We start from the raw sequence: 22,814 nt of genomic DNA on the forward strand, positions 1-22,814 counted from the left end.
ACGTCAGTGCCAGAGAGCCTGCCGCTTTTAGAGAGTGTTGCTATGTTTCCCTGACAACATGACACGAGAGTGCCATGGTAAAAGCCAGGTTTTCCCTGGGTGAGCTGCGCTGTGAGGCCCCGTCCGCGCTGCACTGAGTGGACAGGCTTGTTTCCCAGATGAAGCCATGTCGCTCGCGCTCCGCTTGCCCCCCCCCCCCCCCCCCCACTTTAAACAATGCAGTTTTGACGAGAAACACACACACACACACACACACAGGTTTAAGTGGTGGAGTGCCAACTCTTTAAGCCCTGGGGAGCTGTGAGACCAAGAATGGGGAGACTATCTAAAGACTAGTGATTTGAGGGGAAAACCAAGACATATAAGGCCTTCATGTGCTAGTCTATTAGTTTGTTCAGACAAAGCATAGTCTACGTCCACAGCTAGACCACTCAGTATTCAGCTCTGTCTCTCACAGGCTACAAAGCACAGACTACTGTGCAAGTTTTTCATTCTCAGCAAGACATTTGCTTTTCACTCCGTAGGAATACAAGCCTTCAAACTACTAAACTACTCCTTTGACTTCTGTAGAAGCAGCTGTAGATGCCGATAAAGACCAGAGCAAAAGCTGTTCTCCGATATGTCAGTGCTTCATCATTCCCTCTCCAGACATATATACTCAGCTACAGTCTACATCTCCCAGATGTTCACAGGCCCAGACACCAGCCTGACAGTTAACTCAGGCCATCATAGGCTTCTCTGGCCTTGATTGTGATCTATTCTCTTTCTAAAGAAATGAAGGAGAAGGATCGACAACAAGGGAGCACATGAATGATCATTTTGTAACCTCATTTCTCATATAACTATGGCTTTTTAAAACATATGTATAATCTACACTCAGTGGGCAGTTTCTTTAGGTACACCACCCCGTTCACAAAAATGGTTCGCTCCTACAGACAGTGAGTCACGTGGCCGTGGCTTGCTATATAAAGCAGGCAGACAGGCATCTTGGCATTCAGTTTCTGTTCTACTGAACGTTAGAATGGGCAAAACAGGTGACCTAAAAGACTTTGAGCGTGGTTTGATCGTCGTTTCCGGTCGTGCCGGTTCCAGTATCTCAGAAACGCCCAGGCGGCCTCCTGGGCTTTTTTACGCACGACAGTGTCTAGGGTTTACCGAGAATGGTGGCGATGGTTAATGGCGTGGGGAATTTTTCTCTGGCACACGTTAGGTCCCTTGATACCAATTGAGCAATGTTTCCATTCCCCAGAGAATTCAGGCCGTCATGGAGGCAAAGGGGAGTCCGACCCGGTACTAGATGGGTGTACCTAATAAACGGTCCTATCTTGCATTCTAGCTCTGTCTTTCTGACAAACACCTGCGCAGACAGATATATAGATACAAGAAGTGAGAAAACATGCAGAGTAAGTGAAAGTTTGACGTGTACCTTTTCTACTTTTCACATCCTCCTCTTCTGTGGTGTTACAGCTCTCTGTGGAGCCCTGTAGCGGAGAAGAGTGATGGACAGAAACATGGAGGACAGAGAGAAGGAGTAAATGAGAGAAAGAGATATAGCAGCAGGAAACAGCGTTAGTCTGTGTGGTGAGAGCTGACTTGGGTGAGGCCTTCCCCAGGTGTACGGACAGACGGAAGGTCAGACGGACGCTCCCTCAGAGGAACACAAACCCTGCACAAACCAGCCAGGCAGACAGGAGGGCAAGCGCACGAGGATCCACACCAAACACAGCCTTTTGATGATGTGGGGTACAAACGGTGTGTGTTAAAGGCTGCGTGTACTGTGTATGTGGCTTTCTGGTGGCTGAGCCAGTGTGGTTTGGGCGAGTGAGGGACTCTCGCAGCAGGTGTGGCTTGTGAGTGTTTTGAGGGTTAGTGAGACTAAGTTAGCGTGACTGTCAGTAGATGTGGAGTGTTTAAGTGTACATGGTGTTAGAATCGCTCTAAGGTATCTTAGTAGAGCTCTAGCCACTCTAAGGTACCTTAGTAGAGTTCTAACCACTGTAAGGTATTTTAGCATTAGCATTAGCATTAACTGCGTTAGACAGCGACTCTATTGGATTAAAGAGGTACAGTAGCGGCTTACCTTGGTGCCGTCAGCTGGGTTGTGCACAACAGTGGTCTGTGGTTCCTAGGGGAAGCAGGAGAAAGTTTAACATGCAGGGACCACCAGGGAAGGCCCAGAGCATGTGGGATACACACAGTCCACACGCCCGATGCATGTAAACACACACACATAGCCAAGCACAAGAGCCACAGCACAAAGCCAGCAGATGGGCACTGTCACGGGGGGGCAATGAGACAGGATGGGGGTTTGACAATTAGAAGACACTACAAAGAGCCACGCTACTCCATTCCACTAGAGGAAGGAGCTATGGACTAATGTCACTTATCATTGGAGCTATCAGACTTAGAGGATGGCCTCTAAGACGTAAAGCAACAGAGGAGAAAAAACACAGAGAGTCTGAAATGAGGATGATGGGGTTTGGCTGTGAGATGGGATCAGCAGTCCACCCATCAACCCCCCCCCACCTCCCTCATCCCAACCTTGACCCTGCTGTTGTAGCCGGTAACCATGGCAACACTCATCGCAAAAGCGCCTAGCAGCTTAAAATACTGCGACACAGACACCCCCAAGGCACTGTCCCACCCACACCTACAAACAGTAGCACAAACATGGACCCTCCCACAGGACACTGGTCTACGGACTCCACCTCAACAAAACCACCTACACACATGAAGATGCAGTCCTTCGGATAACATTAGCCATTAGCTTAAAGGGATAGTGCAACATTTTGGCAATTAAGCCACACAGAGACATACAAATGGTATCCATGAGTTAATCCGTTTCTGGGTTAGGAGAAACAAAGTCTTAATTTGCCAAAATGTTGCACTATCCGTTTAAATGCTACCACAGGGTCTGACATTCTGCCCTTCAGTAAGTTGATGTATTGTAGCTGATTAGAAGAAGCTAGGAGACTGATATAGGATAGGCAGCACTGCCTTGGAACCACTGTCAGATCAACTGAGCGCTGACCCAGAGAGACAAACCATCCTTTAACACTGACCACAGCCAAGTAATCCAACCACATACAGTCGCTTACCGGTAGCCCTAATGGAGAAGAGTAAGATACTGATCCCATCAGTTTGATGGAGGTGGTCCTGTGATTTGCCTTTCATAGAAAAGGGATTCTCTTGACTGACATTCCACAACGCTACAGTACATTGTTGCATTGCCAAACACCCAGGTTAGGATTCTGTCCCTCATACAGGTTTCATGTCTCTCTCAGGTCACTGCAGCTCAGTAGTCTTTCTGATAGACACCACTATACATGCTTCTAGGCTTTTCACCACAGCTCTTCGCTTCCCCTGTATACGTTCTGTTAACAGGGCCAAGGACCATAGACAGACCATTGAGATCACTGGAAAGAGAGATTCAATTTGACTTCAGATGAGATGTGTTTCTTTGACATGGCGCCTGTCGTCTTTTTGCCCTTCACAAGGAGATACACTTACATAGAGGGACTGCATCTTCCATACAATTGGGCTATCTCTGTTTCCTGACATTGCTGGATCCTGTTTCACCCATGGTTTTAATGAGCTTTTGAATTGTTTTGAAATTGGTATCACATAAATTGTTTTTCATATGACCCCCAATTCAGCTACTCTAACTGTGTAGTATGTCAAATCATCAGCTTTATCAAGGGGGGAGAAATACAAACGCCAAAGAGGGACCGCTAGGAATATTCAATTTGGCATTGTGAATATATTACTTTAAACATTTAAAATGTGCAAAATACCATTATTTGTGTATATCTTGTTGAGCATTGTCATGCATGTCTGTGCATGACAAGATAGTAAGTCTGGGTAAAACAGGAGCCTAGTGAGAGAGGGTCACAGGCACAAACCAGTTGTTCAGTTTAAAATCATCAAAACCACTGTTAACATCACACTTTTCTCAAAATGGAGGAGAAGAGGAGAGGGTGGAAGAAAGGGTGGGAAAAAAATAGAGAGAGTCAATGAAGAGGGGATGAGACAAACGGATGGCAAAAAGCAAGAACTCAACAGAAACGTTGGGACTAATCCAATGGAACAGGGTGAGTAATGCAACAATGAGAGAAACCAAGTATAGATGAGATACCATTGGTGCTGAAGATGATATGCTGCTGTCTTTGGTGCTGCTGGTACTGCTCACTACACTGTTTTTATTGTTGTTTGTCTGCGGCTGGGACAACAAAAAACAACAACACAAAATGACTTCTACAGAGTGCCCACATAAAAAAGGACTATAGTATACATACTATTATATTCACTGTAGTGTTTTTGTGGGCTTTACTCCAGAATTCACTGTAGTATTTACTGTAGTATATTGTAGTATTTATAGTTAACTATAGTATAAATACTGTGGTAAAAAAAAACTGTAGTATATACTTAAGCAATAAGGCCCACGGGGGTGTGGTATATGGCCAATATACCACAGCTAACGGCTGTTCTTAGCCACGGCGCAACGCGGAGTGCCTGGATACAGCCTTTAACCGTGGTATATTGGCCATATACCACAAACCCCCGAGGTGCCTTATTGCTATTGTAAATTGGTACCAACGTAATTAGAGCAGTAAAAAGAAATGCTTTGTCATACCAGTGGTATACAGTCTGATATACCACGGCGGTCAGCCAATCAGCATTCCGTGCTCAAACCACCCAGTTTATAATAGTAATAATTAATGTAGGGTTTTTGCGGATTGTAGTATACTGTAGAGCGCTGCTACCTGACCCGAGCCCGATGGGCCCCGACATTATACATCGGGTTATGCTCGGGTAGAGCTTGTTTTTTTATCAATCAGTAGGGTACGGGCAAGGCCTGGGTATCACTAAATTGATCACTAACAATTTTAAGCTGAGCCATTTGCTCGTGCTCTGCTGCATAGTACAGACATACAGTTGAAGTAGGAAGTTTACATACACCTTAGCCAAATACATTTAAACTCAGTTTTTCACAATTTCTGACATTTAATCCTAGTAAAAATCCCCTGTCTTAGGTCTGTTAAGATCACCACTTTATTTTAAGAATGTGAAATGTCAGAATAATAGTAGAGAGAATGATTTATTTCAGCTTTAATTTCTTTCATCACATTCCCTGTGGGTCAGAAGTTTACATACACTCAATTAGTATTTGGTAGCATTGCCTTTAAAGTGTTTAACTTGGGTCAAATATTTCGGTTAGCCTTCCACAAGCTTCCCACAATAAGTTGGGTGAATTTTGGCCCATTCCTCCTGACAGAGCTGGAGTAACTGAGTCAGGTTTGTAGGCCTCCTTGCTCGCACACGCGTTTTCAGTTCTGCCCACAAATTTTCTATGGGATTGAGGTCAGGGCTTTGTGATGGCCACTCCAATACCTTGACTATGTTGTCCTTAAGCCATTTTGCCACAACTTTGGAAGAATGCTTGGGGTCATTGTCCATTTGGAAGACCCATTTGCGACCAAGCTTTAACTTCCTGACTGATGTCTTGAGATGTTGCTTCAATATATCCACATAATTTTCCTCCTCATGATGTCATCTATTTTGTGAAGTGCACCAGTCCCTCCTGCAGCAAAGCACCCCCACAACATGATGCTGCCACCCCCGTGCTTCACAGTTGGGATGGTGTTCTTTGGCCTACAAGCCTCCCCCTTTTTCCTCCAAACATAACGATGGTCATTATGGCCAAACAGTTCTATTTTTGTTTCATCAGAACAGAGGACATTTCTCCAACAAAAAGTACGATCTTTGTCCTCATGTGCAGTTGCAAACCGTAGTCTGGCTTTCTTATGGCGGTTTTAGAGCAGTGGCTTCTTCCTTGCTGAGCGGCCTTTCAGGTTTTGACTCGTTTTACTGTGGATATAGATACTTTTGTACCTGTTTCCTCCAGCATCTTCACAAGGTCCTTTGCTGTTGTTCTGGGATTGATTTGCAATTTTCGCACCAAAGTACGTTCATCTCTAGGAGACAGAATGCATCTCCTTCCTAAGCGGTATGACGGCTGCGTGGTCCCATGGTGTTTATACTTACGTACTATTGTTTGTAGATGAACGTGGTACCTTCAGGCTTTGGAAATTGCTCCCAAAGATGAACCAGACTTGTAGAGGACTACAATTATTTTTCTGAGGTCTTGGCTGATTTCTTTTGATTTTCCCATGATGTCAAGCAAAGAGGCACTGAGTTTGAAGGAAGGCCTTGAAATACATCCACAGGCACACCTCCAATTGACTCAAATGATGTCAATTAGCCTATCAGGAGCTTCTAAATGCCATGACATCCTTTTCTGGAATTTTCCAAGCTGTTTAAAGGCACATTCAACTTACTGTATGTAAACTTCTGACCCAATGGAATTGTGATACAGTGAATTATAAGTGAAATAATCTGCCTGTAAACAATTGTTGGAAAAATTACTTGTGTCATGCACAAGATGTCCCAAGATGTCCTAACCGACTTGCCAAAACTATAGTTTGATAACAAGAAATTCGTTTGAGTGATTGAAAAATTAGTTTTAATGACTCCAACCTAAGTGTATGTAAACTTCCGACTTCAACTGTATCTGACTAAGATCATAACATGGTGTCAGAAGTGCTTCAGCCTCGTCAAATATAAGAAGGGAGAGATTATTTCACCAAAAACAATAATGTTCTTTGAGTTTTGTCGGAGTTTAGAGTGACGAACAGTAGCTAACAGCTAACTGCTCTCAAGCGGAGCTGTTGCTATGGTTACTCGCAGACTCAGAGCCACCGTGAGTAGAGCGCGTGCAGAGCGAACAGCACGCAGGAGCGAGTGACAGACAGAGAGGAGCAGTTTTAATGGATTTACTAATGGAAGAAAGTTATTTGGGGTTTTGGGCAGGACCGGGCCTTACATTTGGCCGAAGTAATCGGGCCTGGGAAGGGTAGGGTCTGAACAGAGCAGGCATGTGTAGGGCTCAGGTTTAAAATTCATGCTCCTGCAGGGCTCTAGTATAGTTTAGTAATTACTGTAGTGTTTTTGTAGACTGTTGTATTCTGCAGTATTTACTATTGTGTTTTAATATTATTATCTTTGACATAGAAGTGCAAGCTTTCTCCTTGAAGTAACTACTGGAGCAATTCACTTTATATGTGTGGCGAGAATCTGTCTCCGCACCACGTGCTCTCACCACTGGTGTCCCCCAGGGCTCTGTTCTAGGCCCTCTCCTATTCTCGCTATACACCAAGTCACTTGGCTCTGTCATATCCTCACATGGTCTCTCCTATCATTGCTATGCAGACGACACACAATTAATCTTCTCCTTTCCCCCCTCTGATAACCAGGTGGTGAATCGCATCTCTGCATGTCTGGCAGACATATCAGTGTGGATGACGGATCACCACCTCAAGCTGAACCTCGGCAAGACGGAGCTGCTCTTCCTCCCGGGGAAGGACTGCCCGTTCCATGATCTCGCCATCACGGTTGACAACTCCATTGTGTCCTCCTCCCAGAGTGCTAAGAACCTTGGCGTGATCCTGGACAACACCCTGTCGTTCTCAACTAACATCAAGGCGGTGACCCGTTCCTGTAGGTTCATGCTCTACAACATTCGCAGAGTACGACCCTGCCTCACGCAGGAAGCGGCGCAGGTCCTAATCCAGGCACTTGTCATCTCCCGTCTGGATTACTGCAACTCGCTGTTGGCTGGGCTCCCTGCCTGTGCCATTAAACCCCTACAACTCATCCAGAACGCCGCAGCCCGTCTGGTGTTCAACTTTCCCAAGTTCTCTCACGTCACCCCGCTCCTCCGCTCTCTCCACTGGCTTCCAGTTGAAGCTCGCATCCGCTACAAGACCATGGTGCTTGCCTACGGAGCTGTGAGTGGAACGGCACCTCCGTACCTTCAGGCTCTGATCAGGCCCTACACCCAAACAAGGGCACTGCGTTCATCCACCTCTGGCCTGCTCGCCTCCCTACCTCTGAGGAAGTACAGTTCCCGCTCAGCCCAGTCAAAACTGTTCGCTGCTCTGGCACCCCAATGGTGGAACAAACTCCCTCACGACGCCAGGTCAGCGGAGTCAATCACCACCTTCCGGAGACACCTGAAACCCCACCTCTTTAAGGAATACCTAGGATAGGATAAAGTAATCCTTCTAACCCCCCCCCCCCTTAAAAGAGTTAGATGCACTATTGTAAAGTGGTTGTTCCACTGGATATCATAAGGTGAATGCACCAATTTGTAAGTCGCTCTGGATAAGAGCGTCTGCTAAATGACTTAAATGTAAATGTAAATGTATATAGAAAAGTATGTGGACATCCCTTCAAATGAGTGGATTTGGCTATTTCAGCCACACTCGTTGCTGACAGGTGTATAATATTGAGCACACAGCCATGCAATCTCCAAAGACAAAGATTGGCAGTAGAATGGCCTTACTGAAGAGCTCAGTGACTTTCAACATGGCACCGTCATAGGATGCCACCTTTCCAACAAGTCAGTTTGTCAAATTTCTGCCCTGCTAGACTGTAAGTCCTATTATTGTGAAGTGGAAGCGTCTAATGTGTTGTAAAGTGTTGTAAAGTGTTGTAAAGCTCGCTGCCATTGGACTCTGGAGATGTGGAAACACGTTCTCTGGAGTGATGAATCACGCTTCACCATCTGCCAGACCAATGGACGAATATGGGTTTGGTGGATGCCAGGAGTACCTTCCCCAATGCATAGTGCCAACTGTAAAGTTTGGTGGAGGAGGAATAATGGTCTGGGGCTGTTTTTCATGGTTTGGGCTAGGTCCTTTAGTTTCAGTGAAATCTTAACTGCAATGACACTTTAGATGATTCTGTGCTTCCAACTTTGTGGGGAATGCCCTTTCCTGTTTCAGCATGACAAACCCCTGTGCACAAAGCGAGGTCCATACAGAAATGGTTTGTCAAGATCGATGTGGAATAACTTGACTGGCCTGCACAGAGCCCTGACCTCAACCCCATCAAACACCTTTGGGATGAATTGGAACGCCGTCTGCAAGCCAGGCCTAATCACCCGACATCAGTGCCCGACCTCACTAATGTTCTTGTGGCTGAATGGAAGCAAATCCCTGCAGCAATGTTCCAACATCTAGTAGAAAGCCTTCCCAGAAGAGTGGAATCTATTATAGCAACAAAGGGAGGACCAACTCCTTCTTAATGCCCATGATTGTGGAATGAGATGTTCAAAAAGCATGTGTCCACATACTTTTGGCAATGTAGTGTACAAAAAAAGAGCACATTTTCCATAACCTGTTGGCAGGTAGAACTGGGGTCTGAACAGATAATTCAGCGCTTCCAATCTTTTCTATAACCTGTCATGTAAGAGATGTCTTCTTCAGGCTACTGTAAATATGAGTTGTCTGCATAGACATATATGCCTGCAGTGTGCCTACCAGTGTGTTTGGGTGGTGTTTTTGCAGGGGACAATTGTTGAATACTGTCTTCTGCACAGTACGCACTGCTTTAAATTTCAGCAGCAGTGTTTTCCCTTTAATACATCAAATGACTGCCTCTTGAAAGTCACAAGGAATTTGTAGGTCTAGAAAACCTCGCTCTGAAGACATTGACACTTCCGTGCGAGCACATTAACATTCTTGACACTAAATGACGTTAGCGTTTTTCTTTCATTCCGCCTGCCTGTGTGGAGGTCTCTATCTGGGTGGTTTTAAGTGGTTTTAAGTCTGTGTCTACCTCTTGAGTGATGTCTTGCTGCATTAGTGTCTGCCGTCTTTGTGGATATTAACATTTCTAAATACACAGGAATAACAACACATGCACTGTAATAATAACTAAGGACTTTGAGAGTAGAAACAGACAGGATCCAGCACTTCAACCTCAATATTGACCGGTACCTGCTGGGGTAAAGAAACCACAGTCCCTGAGGAAAAGCAAAGAACATAGTCTGCGCCACCTTGTGGAGTCAGATCAGAATGAACACTTAACGTCTATGGACTCCAAAGAGACAACTAGATAGCCAATATCGAATAGCTACAGAATCTGGTTGAGGAATGAAGAATAAGATACTAGCGGCGTCCAAGTCTGTGCATGCAGTGAACCGCCTTGATGAGAAGGTTATTGTTTCTCCCAAATGGAGAATGTATGGATCTGGAGGTTTTCCTGAGTAAGACAATGAAGAGTACGTTGCATAGAGAAGAAGAAATGGATCGATTAAAGTCTCTTGCCAACAACCCCACAGCCTGACTGTTGCATAAAGAAACGACACTAGACTGTAAAATAACTTCAAGGCAAAGAAGCCTTCAGAAAGTATTCACACCCCTTGACTTTTTACACATTTAGTTGTGTTAAGGCCTGGTTTTAAAATTGATTAAATTGATATTTTGTGTCACTGGCCAACAGACAATAACTCGTAATGTCAAAGCGGAATTATGCTTTTAGACATTTTTACGAATGAATAAAAAATGAAAAGCTGAAATGTCTTGAGTCAATAAGTATTCAACCCCTTTCTTATGTTGATCCTAAATAAGTTCAGGAGAAAAAATGTGCTTAACAAGTCACATAATAAGTTGCATGGACTCACTCTGTGTGCAATAATAGTGTTTAACATGATTTTTTAATTACTACCTTATCTCCGTACCCCACACATACAAGTGAATTTCAATCACAGATTCAACCACAAAGACCAGGGAAGCTTTCCAATGCCTCGAAAAGAAGGGCACCTCTTGGTAGATAGGTTAAAAAAAGAAGACATTAAATGTCCCTTGGTGGGTGGTGAAGTTATTAATTACACTTTGGATGGTGTATCAATATACCCAGTCACTACAAAGATACAGGCGTCCTTCCTAACTCAGTTGCCGGAGAGGAAATTGCTCAGGGAATTCACCATGAGGCCAATAGCCACTTTAAAACAGTTACAGAGTTTAATGACTGTGATATGAGAAAACCCGGGGATGGATCAACAACATTGTAGTTACTCCACAATACTAACCTAACGACAGAGTCAAAAGAAGGAAGCCTGTACAGAATAAAAAATATTCCAAAACATGCATCCTGTTTAGGCACTAAAGTAAAACTGCAAAAAATGTGGGAAAGAAATTAGGCACTAAAGTAAAACTGCAAAAAATGTGGGAAGGAAATTCACTTTATGTCCTGAATACAAAGTGTTTTGTTTGGGGCAAATTCAACGCAACACATAACCGAGTACCACTCTTCATATTTTCAGGCATCTCATTTACTTATGTAAATGAGATATTTCTGTATTTCATTTTCAATACATGTGCAAACATTTCACTGTGTTTTCATTATGGGTTATTGTACTGTACATGTGTGTAAATGGGTGAGCGAAACAAATACATGTAATCCATTTTTAATTCTGTCTGTAACACAACAAAATGTGGAATAAGTCAAGGGGTATTAATACTTCCTGTAGGCACTGTCACGAAATTCGCAACTATCCGTTTAACAGAGAGGTTCTTTAGGAATTCATGAGAGGTGTTGAAAGGTGTAGAGAACTGTATTCTGTCAATAAAATGTTAACAGCAATATGCTGTTCAGATTTCAGCTGGTACTGAAATACTTAACGGTGACTAAATGACAGTGTAACCTTTTGACACTCTCTGACGTGCTCACTGGTGCTCAATGCTCATATTCCCCAGAAACTGAACAGGAAACTAGGCGTATGTCGCAAGTTACAACTTCACAGGAGAGCCGTTTGAATGTAAAAAAAAAAATGTTTTAATCAAAATGCGTTTTTTGGCAGAAATGCCTTCTCGAACATGTGAACTTTCATATGCCTTAATAACAAACTTTTATGCCATCTGTAAATATGAATACAATTGTTAAATTAGTAGCCTAGTTGGTTAAGCCACAGAAAAAGGCAGCAACCTTTCCGCTAGCCATGATTGGCTGAGATAATGAGTGGGCTGGACATGCCGAGAGATGAGTTCCAACACCGGTTGAATATGGCCGTAATTAAATTGTTGCCAGGAGCACAGTTACGCCCTGGATAACATGAAAACAGCCCTGCTAGGGCGAGTAAAATGGTCAGAGTTTGTGTGGGGGCTGAAGCTTAAGATGATTCTAATGGCATTGCACACGGTCAGTGTGAACCAGAGTGACTTGACAAAACAACAATGGGCCAAGCAAGCTAGAAATATAAAACGGAAAGGACACAGGACATCTTATTTAATGAAAGGGGTTGCAGTCTGCCGTGAAGCTTTCATCCATGCATATGGGTAAGAGTCTAGCTACTGTTTCAGATATTATACAGTTGAAGTCAGAAGTTTACATACACCTTAGCCAAATACATTTAAAGTCAGTTTTTCACAATTCCTGACATTTAATCCTAGTAAAAATTCCCTGTCTTAGGTCAGTTAGGATTACCACTTTATTTTAAGAATGTGAAATGTCAGAATAATAGTAGAGAGAAATATCTATTTCAGCTTTAATTTCTTTCATCACATTCCCAGTGGGTCAGAAGTTTACATACACTCAATTAGTATTTGGTAGCATTGACTTTAAACTGTTTAACTTGGGTCAAACGTTTCGGGTAGCCTTCCACAAGCTTCACATTATAAGTTGGGTGAATTTTGGCCCATTCCTCCTGACAGAGCTGGTGTAACAGTCAGGTTTGTAGGCCTCCTTGCTCGCACACACTTTTTCAGTTCTGCCCACAAATTTTCTATAGGATTGGGGTCAGGGCTTTGTGATGGCCACTCCAATACCTTGACTGTGTTGTCCTTAAGCCATTTTGCCACAACTTTGGAAGTATGCTTGGGGTCATTGTCCATTTGGTAGACCCATTTGCAACCAAGCTTTAACTTCCTGACTGATGTCTTGAGATGTTGCTTCAATATATCCACATCATTTTCCTCCTCATGATGCCATCTATTTTGTGAATTGCACCAGTCCCTCCTGCAGCAAAGCACCCCCCACAACATGTTGCTGCCACCCCCATGCTTCACGGTTGGGATGGTGTTCTTCAGCCTGCAAGCCTCCCCCTTTTTCCTCCAAACATAACGATTGTCATTATGGCCAAACAGTTCTATTTTTGTTTCATCAGACCAGAGGACATTTCTCCAAAAAGTACGATCTTTGTCCCCATGTGCAGTTGCAAAGCGTAGTCTGGCTTTTTATGGTGGTTTTGGAGCAGTGGCTTCTTCCTTGCTGAGCGGCCTTTCAGGTTATGTCGATATAGGACTTGTTTTACTGTGGATATAGATACTTTTGTATCTGTTTCCTCCAGCATCTTCACAAGGTCCTTTGCTGTTGTTCTGGGTTTGATTTGCATTTTCAGCACCAAAGTACGTTCATCTCTAGGAGACAGAATGCGTCTCCTTCCTGAGCGGTATGACGGCTGTGTGGTCCCATGGTGTTTATACTTGCGTGCTATTGTTTGTACAGATGAACGTGGTACCTACAGGCGTTTGGAAATTGCTCCCAAGGATTAATCAGACTTGTGGAGGTCTACAATAATTTTTCTGAGGTCTTGGCTGATTTTCCCATGATGTCAAGCAAAGAGGCACTGAATTTGAAAGTAGGCCTTGAAATACATCCACAGGCACACCTCCAATTGACTCAAATGATGTCAATTAGCCTATCAGAAGCTTCTAAAGCCATGACATAATTTTCTGGAATTTTCCAAGCTGTTAAAAGGCACGGTCAATTAGTGTATGTAAACTTCTGACCCATAGGAATTGTGATACAGTGAATTATAAGTGAAATAATCTGTCTGTAAACAATTGTTGGAAAAATTACTCGTGTCATGCACAAAGTAGATGTCCTAACCGACTTGCCAAAACTATAGCTTGTTTTCAAGAAATTTGTGGAGTGGTTGAAAAACGAGTTTTAATGACTCCAACCTAAGTGTATGTGAACTTCCGACTTCAACTGTACATTTCTAATTTTGTCAGAAAGTTCTGTTCATTGCAAGTTAAAGCTTGCTGTTAGCTAGCTAGCTGAAGTTCGATGGCTGGCTGGCTAGCTAAAATTGAACCTACTATATTTGGTTAACTTTAGCTAGCTATGACAATCCGTTTTGTATTGCTAGTACTCTATGGTTTGGGATTATAGTTCATTGTTTAGCTAGCTAACGTTAACTTTATAGTTGATGTATGCGCTTTAGAATGTTTTAATTGTATGTCCTTTTTTCAATTTTATTTTACCATTTCTATCATGTTAGATATTAGCCACTATCGGGAGCCACCTTCAGTAATACCCACATACATGTATATCTGTCACTTTAGTGTTTGTTTTCTTCAATTTGTAGCTTACATTTTGCATTATACCATAAATTCCGTTTACCTTCCTTTCCTCTGTCACGTCTGTGGAGTTGTTCCTGAGGGTCGCTATCATTTGTGGATCATATTAGCCTATTTGAATCATTATGGAACACAGACCACATGTAGAAGTTTAAACCTGGAGCCAGGCGTATGGTTCACGACGACTAGAACGTTGTCATACAGTTCCATGATTAGTGAGGAATTAGGGTGGATTTATAGGACTATTAATCAAACCTTATTTTCTACCTTCCAATATTTCATGGATTAAATATGACAACTTTCAGGAGGAATCAAACCACTTTATTTTTTATTCATCAATATATTTAGTGCGTAAAACCTGGTTATTGTACCCTACAAACCTGTTTTTTTATGATTCATTCACACTTTCCTAACCCTAAAACGTGTCTACAAAATCAGAGTAAATAATCTGAAACACAACCAAAACAAACAAATGTATCCAACAAATTTGTTGAGTCACAAGCTTGATGTAGTCATTGCGTTCTATGAATATGGGAACAAATACTTTTGACTACTGTAATACACATATAAGTGAATTTGTCCCCTAAAATGTTCAACGGTTCACCAGATATGGATTAAAATACCCTAAAATGAAAGGTGACAGTCTGCACTTTAACCTCATAGTCATTGTATCGTTACAAATCCAAAGTGAGGCAGTACATAGCCAAAACAAGAAAAACTGAGTCACTATCCCAATACTTTTGGAGTTCACTGTATTTAGATGGCTTCCTTTTCATTGATCCCTATATTCTGAACCCGTTCTCTCCATGTATTCTAGTCAGTCTGTTGACAAAATTCGAATTAAAGGTACACCGTATTGAAAGAGATGGTTTAAGATAAATGTACTGAAAACCCATTGTATGAAAACTCCACAAGAAAATATGTTGGCCACCAAGTGGGAGGGTTTTCAATCGTTGAATTAAATGTATTTAGCGTGTGCATTGGAACCACGCCTGAAAAGCCCGGTATGCACCTGCATAAGGTAAGTCTGAATACCAACTACTGAGAAGTGCGTCGGTAAGGTGACCTAGGAAAGGCTTACATTTCCTGAGTCGGAATTGGCCCAATACTGTATAGCCTACCCTATTTTTACAGCTATTCTACATTGCATATATTTTCATGGAGTGTGTATGGTGTTGTGGGGAGTGTGCAGAGGTGGTAAACATGGGGTTTGAGGTAGTGCTGGTTTGGCGTGGTGCAGAGGGGCCAGAGAGGAGGGGGGCCCGGCTGTGGGATGGACCCTAATGATTCTCACAGATGTGAGGTAAGTAGGTGACTGCACATGCATGCACTCCACATCTCCTGTGCCTCACCCTTACCTAATTCCGGGACTCAAGGTCTGCAGCACTGCTGGATTTTATCCTTCCCCTCTAATCAGGGACTAATTCAGACCTGGAACACCAGGTGATTGGAATCTCTGGTCAATCAGTAACACTGATCAATCAATCAACTACTAGGAAGAAAATAAAACCAGAGGTAGTGCGGAACTCAAGGCATGGATTTGACTACCCCTGTCCTGTGGGTTACTACAGAGAGGCTGGGATTGGATAACCATTTCAGTGTGTCCCCAAAATATGTATTGTTCACAAGAGACAAGTGAAGTCTCCACCCATTTTCGTTTCTACTGTGTTGTTGCTGCTAAAGATTATTTTGCGGGCAACCAAGACAGAAAAAACTAAAGTTGGAAAAAAGAGTCTCTTGAAGGAGAAAAAAAACATGAGGGTCCAATAAATATTTGAAGACCTGAGAAATAAAGAATAAAAAAATATTGATATTTACAACAGCACAAATGCCCCCTGTTGCTAGGCCAAGCCTGCTGCCATGGGATACATTGCCATGGTGGTGGCAATAAGTATGTGTGGTGGGGGGGTCCTCAGAGAGAAAGAGTCACTTGTGTGTCCATTTTCAAACAGATCCTGAAAAGCCTGCTTTAAATGTCCTCTCTCCTATACAGAACAAATGTCCTATTTCTTTTCCGCTGCAGTTCTTTTATGGCCCATTTTTTCTGCTGTTTGGAGGGTTGTAAGGGAGAGACCTTGGCTATGGTTTGGAGTTTGAGTTTCTGGCTTGGCACTGACCTACAGCTTCCTTCTAGGCAACCCTAGAGCTGTGAGCCGAGGTGAGGGGTGAGGGGTGCTACTCTGTGGGGAGACAGTAGGCTAGTCCATAGGCAGGTAGGCTTGGTCTGGCTGCTAGGGTGAGCATTGACGGGGAATGCAGATGCAGGGAGGGTGTGTGTGTGTGTGTGTGTGTGTGTGTGTGTGTGTGTGTGTGTGTGTGTGTGTGTGTGTGTGTGTGTGTGTGTGTGTGTGTGTGTGTGTGTGTGTGTGTGGATGGGTGTCGATGTGTTTGGGACTCTTTTCCTCAGAGAGAAAGAGTCACTTGTGTGTCCCTTTTCAAACAGATCCTGAAAAGCCTGCTTTAAATGTCCTCTCTGCTATACAGAACGAATGTCCAGTAGGCTTTGTCCTGCGTCTAAAAAAAAACTTGAACTCCATCTATGCCTGCTCTTTGGAGGGTTGTGAGAGAGAGACCTTGGCTATGGTTTGGAGTTTGAGCTTCTGGCTTGGCACTGACCTACAGTACAGCTTCCTTCTAGGCAACCTTGGAGCTGTGGGCCGAGGTGAGGGGTGAGGGGACCTACTCTGTGGGGAGACAGTGGGCTAGTCCATAGGCAGGTAGGTTTGGGCTGGTTTCTAGGGAGAGCATTGATGGGGAATGCAGATGGTGTGTGTGTGTGTGTGTGTGTGTGTGTGTGTGTGTGTGTGTGTGTGTGTGTGTGTGTGTGTGTGTGTGTGTGTGTGTGTGTGTGTGTGTGTGTGTGTGTGTGTGTGTGTGTGTGTGTGTGTGTGTGTGTGTGTGTGTGTGTGTGTGTGTGTGCGCGCGTTTCAGCTCATGTACTGTAGGTATGGGTTCCGCGGAAGGGAAATGGTTCTGGTGGTGAGAATGTTGGGGGATGTTGGATGGAGTTGAGAGAGCCAATGGAATTCCAACAAGACAAACTGCCACAGACCCTCTAGCACCTCAACCGAGAGAGAAAGAGAGAGAGTGAAAAGACAGAGCAGATCTCACCATTAAACAAACACTGGAGCTGGACTTCCTTTTCTGAACAGATAGCGACAGAGAGGAGGGGAAAAACAGGGAATCATAGGGGGAAAGGAACCAATAAAAATAGGACAAATAAAGCTTCCAGTTAGATCCCAAAGAGAAAGAAAAAGCACCACAAGAGCTTTGAGAGGGACAAATGGGAAACATAAGAGGGAGGGCTTCCTAACAATAAAACAAAATGACATAGCTGTAAAGCAATATGGATCTATTAACTTCAGGATCGGTGGGTCCCCCACGGGACGTTTGAGCTAGCGTAGGCTAATGCGATTAGCATGAGGTTGTAAGAACAAGAAAATTTCCCAGGACATAGACATATCTGATATTTGCAGAAATCTTAAATTCTTGTAAATCTAACTGCACTGTTCAATTTACAGTAGCTATTGCAGTGAAAGATACCATGTTATTGTTTGAGGAGAGTGCACAGTTATGAACTTGAAATATTAATAAACCAATTAGGCACATTTGGGCAGTCTTGATACAACATTTTGAACAGTAATGCAATGGTTCATTCCAGTCCAAAACGTTGCACATACACTGCTGCCATCTGGTGGCCAAAGTCTAAATTGTGCCTGGGATGGAATAATACATTATGGCCTTTCTCTTGAATTTCAAAGATGATGGTACAAAAAAGATACAAAAAACGGTTGGTTGTTTCTTTGTATTATCCTTTACCAGATCTATTGTGTTATATTCTCCTACATTCCTTTCACATTTTCACAAACTTCAGTGTTTCCTTTCAAATGGTATCAAGAATATGCATATCCCTGCTTCAATGCCTGAGCTACATGCATTTAGATTTGGGTATGTCATTTTAGGCAAAAATTGAAAATAAGGGGCAGATCCTTATTAATATTTGACACATTTTGCCAGCTAAAATAAAATGGTTTGAAAATCTCCTGGAACTTAAATTCTTAATGTGTGTGTGTGCATGTGATGTAACCTTAAGGTGGGTCACAATTGTGTACTTAGTTGATGTTATGATATCTATGACCGTTGGATATCCATTCATGCCTTATTTTATATATATATATAATATTATTGATATTTGTAAATTGACCAACGATATCGTGCCAGAGCCGGCCATGATTACAAACACCTGCATGTGTCCAATGGAAACCTATATTAAAGCAATAAGGGGTGAAGAGGTGTGGTATATGGCCAATATACCATGGCTAAGGGCTGTTCTTATGTGCGATGCAACGCAGAGTGCCTGGATACAGCCCTTAGCCATGGGATATTGCAGTGGTTGAAAAAATACCCAATTGTCATACTTGAGTAAAAGTAAAGATACCGTAATAGAAAATTACTCAAGTAAAAGTGAAAGTCACCCAGTAAAATATTACTTGAGTAAAAAGCTAAAAGTATTTGGTTTTAAATATACTTACGTATCAAAAGTAAAAGTATAAATAATTTCAAATTCCTTATATTAAGCAAAGCAGACGGCACCATTGAATGATTTTTTTTTTACATTCACGGATAGCCAGGGGCACACTCCAACACTCAGACATGATTTACAAATGAAGCATGTGTGTTTAGTGAGTCCACCAGATCAGAGGCAGTAGGGATGACCAGGGATGTTCTCTTGGTAAGTGCGTGAATTGGGCCATTTCCCTGTCCTGCTAAGCCTTCAAAATGGAATGAGTACTTTTGGGTGTAAGGGAAATTGCATGGAGTAAAAAGTACATTACTTTCTTTAGGAATGTAGTGAAGTAAAAGTAAAAGTCGTCATAAATATAAATATTTAAAGTAAAGTACAGATACCCAAAAAAATTACTACTGGTATTTTGGCCATATACCACAAACCCCCGAGGTGCCTTATTGCTATTATAAACTTGTTACCAACGTAATTAGAGCAGTAAAAAATAAATGCTTTGTCATACCTGTGATATATGGTCTGATATACCACGGCTGTCAGCCAATCAGCATTCAGGGCTCGAACCACCCAGTTTATAAATACTTGTGACCTGCTTTGTTTGACATGAAACCCTGATAAAGACAGCTCAGCTGTCGAAACATTGGTGAATAAATGATTGCATCGGTGCTACTACGGGGTGCAGCTTTTCTTTTTCATGTTAAGGTGGGTTGTGTTGCTTTAAACCTGGGTATTGTTTGGCCTTTGTCGATCACGGCACTTCACTGCATGCACTGACTCCTAGTTGAAAACCAACTATAGTTGAACATGGAGATCTCTCAGATCACTTAGGACCAGAGGAGGTTCGCTGTACCACAGGAATTGTGGAAGAGATCATGCTTAACTAGGTCCGTTCCTTAGAAAGCCCATCCACAACGCAGGTTCTTTGTTCCTCTTTAGTTGCACAGAAAAATAGACTTTTAACTCCATTCTCCCGTTCTCAAAGGTGAAATGAACTGTCCATCAGCTGCCAGCTACAACTCATTGGTCCCGTTAGAAGGGCCCACGGTAGGAACTAGTGGACAAAAAAAAGCATTCTTGCCTTTCTGTGCTAGCTGTCTGCACACAGTCACACACATCCACACACACAAAAATACACAAACACACTCACACATATACACACAAATCATAACTTTACTTTGGGTGTAGACTATATACGCTTTACAATCTGGACAGCTGAGATGGACAGTGAAGTAATATTTACCTATAATAACCTTGTATCATTCCCCCTAGCAAGTGATAATATTATTTCAACTGTCTGTCATTTTATATACATTACAGACACTGAGTTGTGAGATGTCTTAAGATGTCTTGCAGAAGGGGAGACCAAAACACTTTTCTTTCCATTCCAACAGTATACACAGGAAATCTGTCTCCTAACGCCAACACACTTCTCAGAGAGAGAGAGAGAGAGAGAGAGAGAGAGAGAGAGAGAGAGAGAGAGAGAGAGAGAGAGAGAGAGAGAGAGAGAGAGAGAGAGAGAGAGAGAGAGAGAGAGAGAGCGTTCAAAAGACAGAGAAAAAGAGAAGAGGGACAGAACTTCCATACAGCTCACTTACCTTCACACCACCATCCGATTTTTTGTTTAGTAAACTTTTGCATGCTGAAACAGAAGAGGGAGAGGGACAGACGTTAAGGACATGACTAACCTAACGTAGCAGGCGTTAAGGAAACGCCTGAGCGGGGTCCCCCACATCCGGTTTCCAGGGGAAAAGGAAGCTAGGTTGAAGATACTGTATCCCTGAAAACCGGATGTTTCCCGGTTTCTACCGACCCGCATCAATCAACCTGGAACCATAATACTGTAGGAGAACATAGGTCAGAAAAATAGAGGACAGTGATGTCACAAGTCTCTGTGGTCACCGAGGTGAAGAAGTGCTCAGGAGTCATCTGATGCTCGAGACTTGAACAGTAAATACTGTAGGGAGTAGGCTATGTACAGTGAGAACAGGGTGGTACAACACAGTACCGTTTCCTTTTTTAGCATGCCCCACAGACATATTATCACATACAGGTACATTGTCTCCACGCCACACACACTGTACATACATTACAGCACAGAGCAAACGCTCACATAGAAAAAGAAAAACGACAGAGAGAGAGCCACGTAAACAGAAGGAGACACACAGAGACGGACAAAAACCCTCACACACATATAGATGATAATCATCAATCAGGTTTCGGAGATCCTCAAAATCCCTCAGCTTCCATTGACACAAGTAGGAAGGAGGGCAAGGGGAAAAAACACAAGATAAAAAAATCAATATTCAGTATCTTGATCTTCATATAAAGTGACAACGACGACTGCAGGCAAACATTGGTCTCAGGCTCGTTCGCAGGTGCTTCATGCGATAAGGTGCTTCGTGGGTCATATCATAAGCTCGGCATGCATTATCCACAGCAAACTAACAGCTCCCAGTGCAGCTCAGTTAAAGAGTGCATCATAGGGATAAAAGGGAGACACCCTGCCTGCCGCCTGGTATAGATTGGATCCAAGCATCTAAAGACTGTATTGCGTAAGCCGTAAGCAGTATATCCTCTTTCAACCGCTGCAATTAAAAGAAGTGAATACCATCTATCATCGTTGTGGGAGAGTTGTAAGATCATGATCAGGCGGTCAGAAACAAGTCACCAAACAAACAGCAACAGAAAGGGCGGGGCCAGGGGTCCAAGTGTTAGACCAGCCAACTCAAGCGGCCAGTGACAGAAGTGTGCTTTCTTTCACCCATAGGAAGGTACAGACAGGAAGAAATCAAACAGAGCAAGCAAGACGCCAGAGATAAAGAGAGAGAGAGAATTCAGAACCACCCCGGTGCATCTGGTAACCCATGCAGGCGGACAGAGGCACAGGTACATGCTGGCTTGCTGGAGGTACCAGGCCATGCAGAGGAATGCAGTGGGGCTGTGGGGTATGGGCAGAGATAGACTGGGCGATCAGCTGGGCATTGGCTAGGATCTGTGGATCTTAACTGGACTTATTTGCGAGGCAAAGGTAGAGGGTGGGTAACCGATTGTTTGTTTTTAGTCCTTATTAATGAGGGCCAAGACTGCCCAAATGTTTGTTGACAAAGCTTCATTTGGTGGGAAGAAAGAGAGACATGCTCACACTCGGCAGTAGGTAGACTGGCACGCATATTGTGCATATGCACATTCCCACATTGTCCTGTTGTGACTGAGAGTGCATTAACTAGGTTATGTTACAGGTCTGAAATCAGTCTGGATAAACGGAGAGAAAGTAAGACCAGTGTCAGCGGCAACGACATGGATAAGGTAAAGCCAAACAGATAATGCACCTGACAAATGGAAATATTATGGAAAGGAGATTGTTGTGTGCTACGGCAGAAGGAGTTAGAGGCACAGCCTCAGGCCAGCCTGAATATAGCAGACTAACTGCATTTCCTCTCCGACATCTTCCCTGATTTGGTGAGAGTGTGTGTGTGTGTCTGTGTGTCTGTGTGTGACCATAAAAAGTATGGCTATCACCTTTAGTTCTAATGTCAGTGGAACACCACAGTTCTAATGCATTGTGATCTATCCATTGCTCATGAATACGAAACCATAATGCATTTTGAGTGTCACACTGTCAGTTACTAGGTACCTGCCTGCAAAACCCCATAACAAGGCTGTGACAGGTCTTAAAATCATATGTATGAGCCCATAGAACAAGGTGTCTGTAAAGCACGGGTTAGGGTCCTGCGTTCTAAGCCTTAGGTAGGGCCAGCCTTGGTCCATAGTCATGGATCACTCAGAGGGTGTAGCGCGGGCGTAGAGAGGGATGGAGGGGGTTTGGGGGGCAGCGGGTGTTGTGTGTGTGTGAAAGGCCACTCCGGGGGCAGTACAGTACGTGCCAGTGTGCGGGCTGGTGGGGCAACCAATGGTCAGTGGCTGGCACCCCGGGCCACATGCTAACCAGACCAGGGGGCAGTGTTGGCACAGTGCCAGGTTGCTGCGGCTCCCCTGCCCTGACTGACATACCTTCTGAAGCCAGAGCAGCCGTGCTGGTGGTGGCTGCGGGGCTGGTGTGCTGTCGGCCCACTATTGGACAGAGA

At 43.5% G+C, this 22,814-nt stretch overlaps 1 protein-coding gene across 20 annotated transcripts in view; it reads right to left on the reverse strand.

The window, feature by feature from the left end:
• The window catches only part of LOC139570840 (calcium/calmodulin-dependent protein kinase type II subunit gamma-like), a 132,235-nt gene that overhangs the window by 20,493 nt on the left and 88,928 nt on the right, over positions 1-22,814 (reverse strand). For 3 of the 20 annotated variants that reach the window (XM_071393083.1, XM_071393076.1, XM_071393075.1), the window contains exons 13-18: positions 22,741-22,800; positions 20,325-20,368; positions 17,319-17,351; positions 4,136-4,219; positions 2,081-2,125; positions 1,427-1,481 (exon numbers count right to left, since the gene is read on the reverse strand). In XM_071393083.1, coding sequence (XP_071249184.1) covers positions 1,427-1,481; positions 2,081-2,125; positions 4,136-4,219; positions 17,319-17,351; positions 20,325-20,368; positions 22,741-22,800 — 321 coding nt within the window. The remainder of the gene's footprint in view (positions 1-1,426; positions 1,482-2,080; positions 2,126-4,135; positions 4,220-17,318; positions 17,352-20,324; positions 20,369-22,740; positions 22,801-22,814) is intronic. The other 17 variants (XM_071393087.1, XM_071393078.1, XM_071393092.1 and 14 more) reach the window with 13 other exon arrangements.

The sequence above is a fragment of the Salvelinus alpinus genome, chromosome 3 (genome assembly GCF_045679555.1).
Source record: "Salvelinus alpinus chromosome 3, SLU_Salpinus.1, whole genome shotgun sequence".
Lineage (NCBI taxonomy): Eukaryota > Metazoa > Chordata > Actinopteri > Salmoniformes > Salmonidae > Salvelinus > Salvelinus alpinus.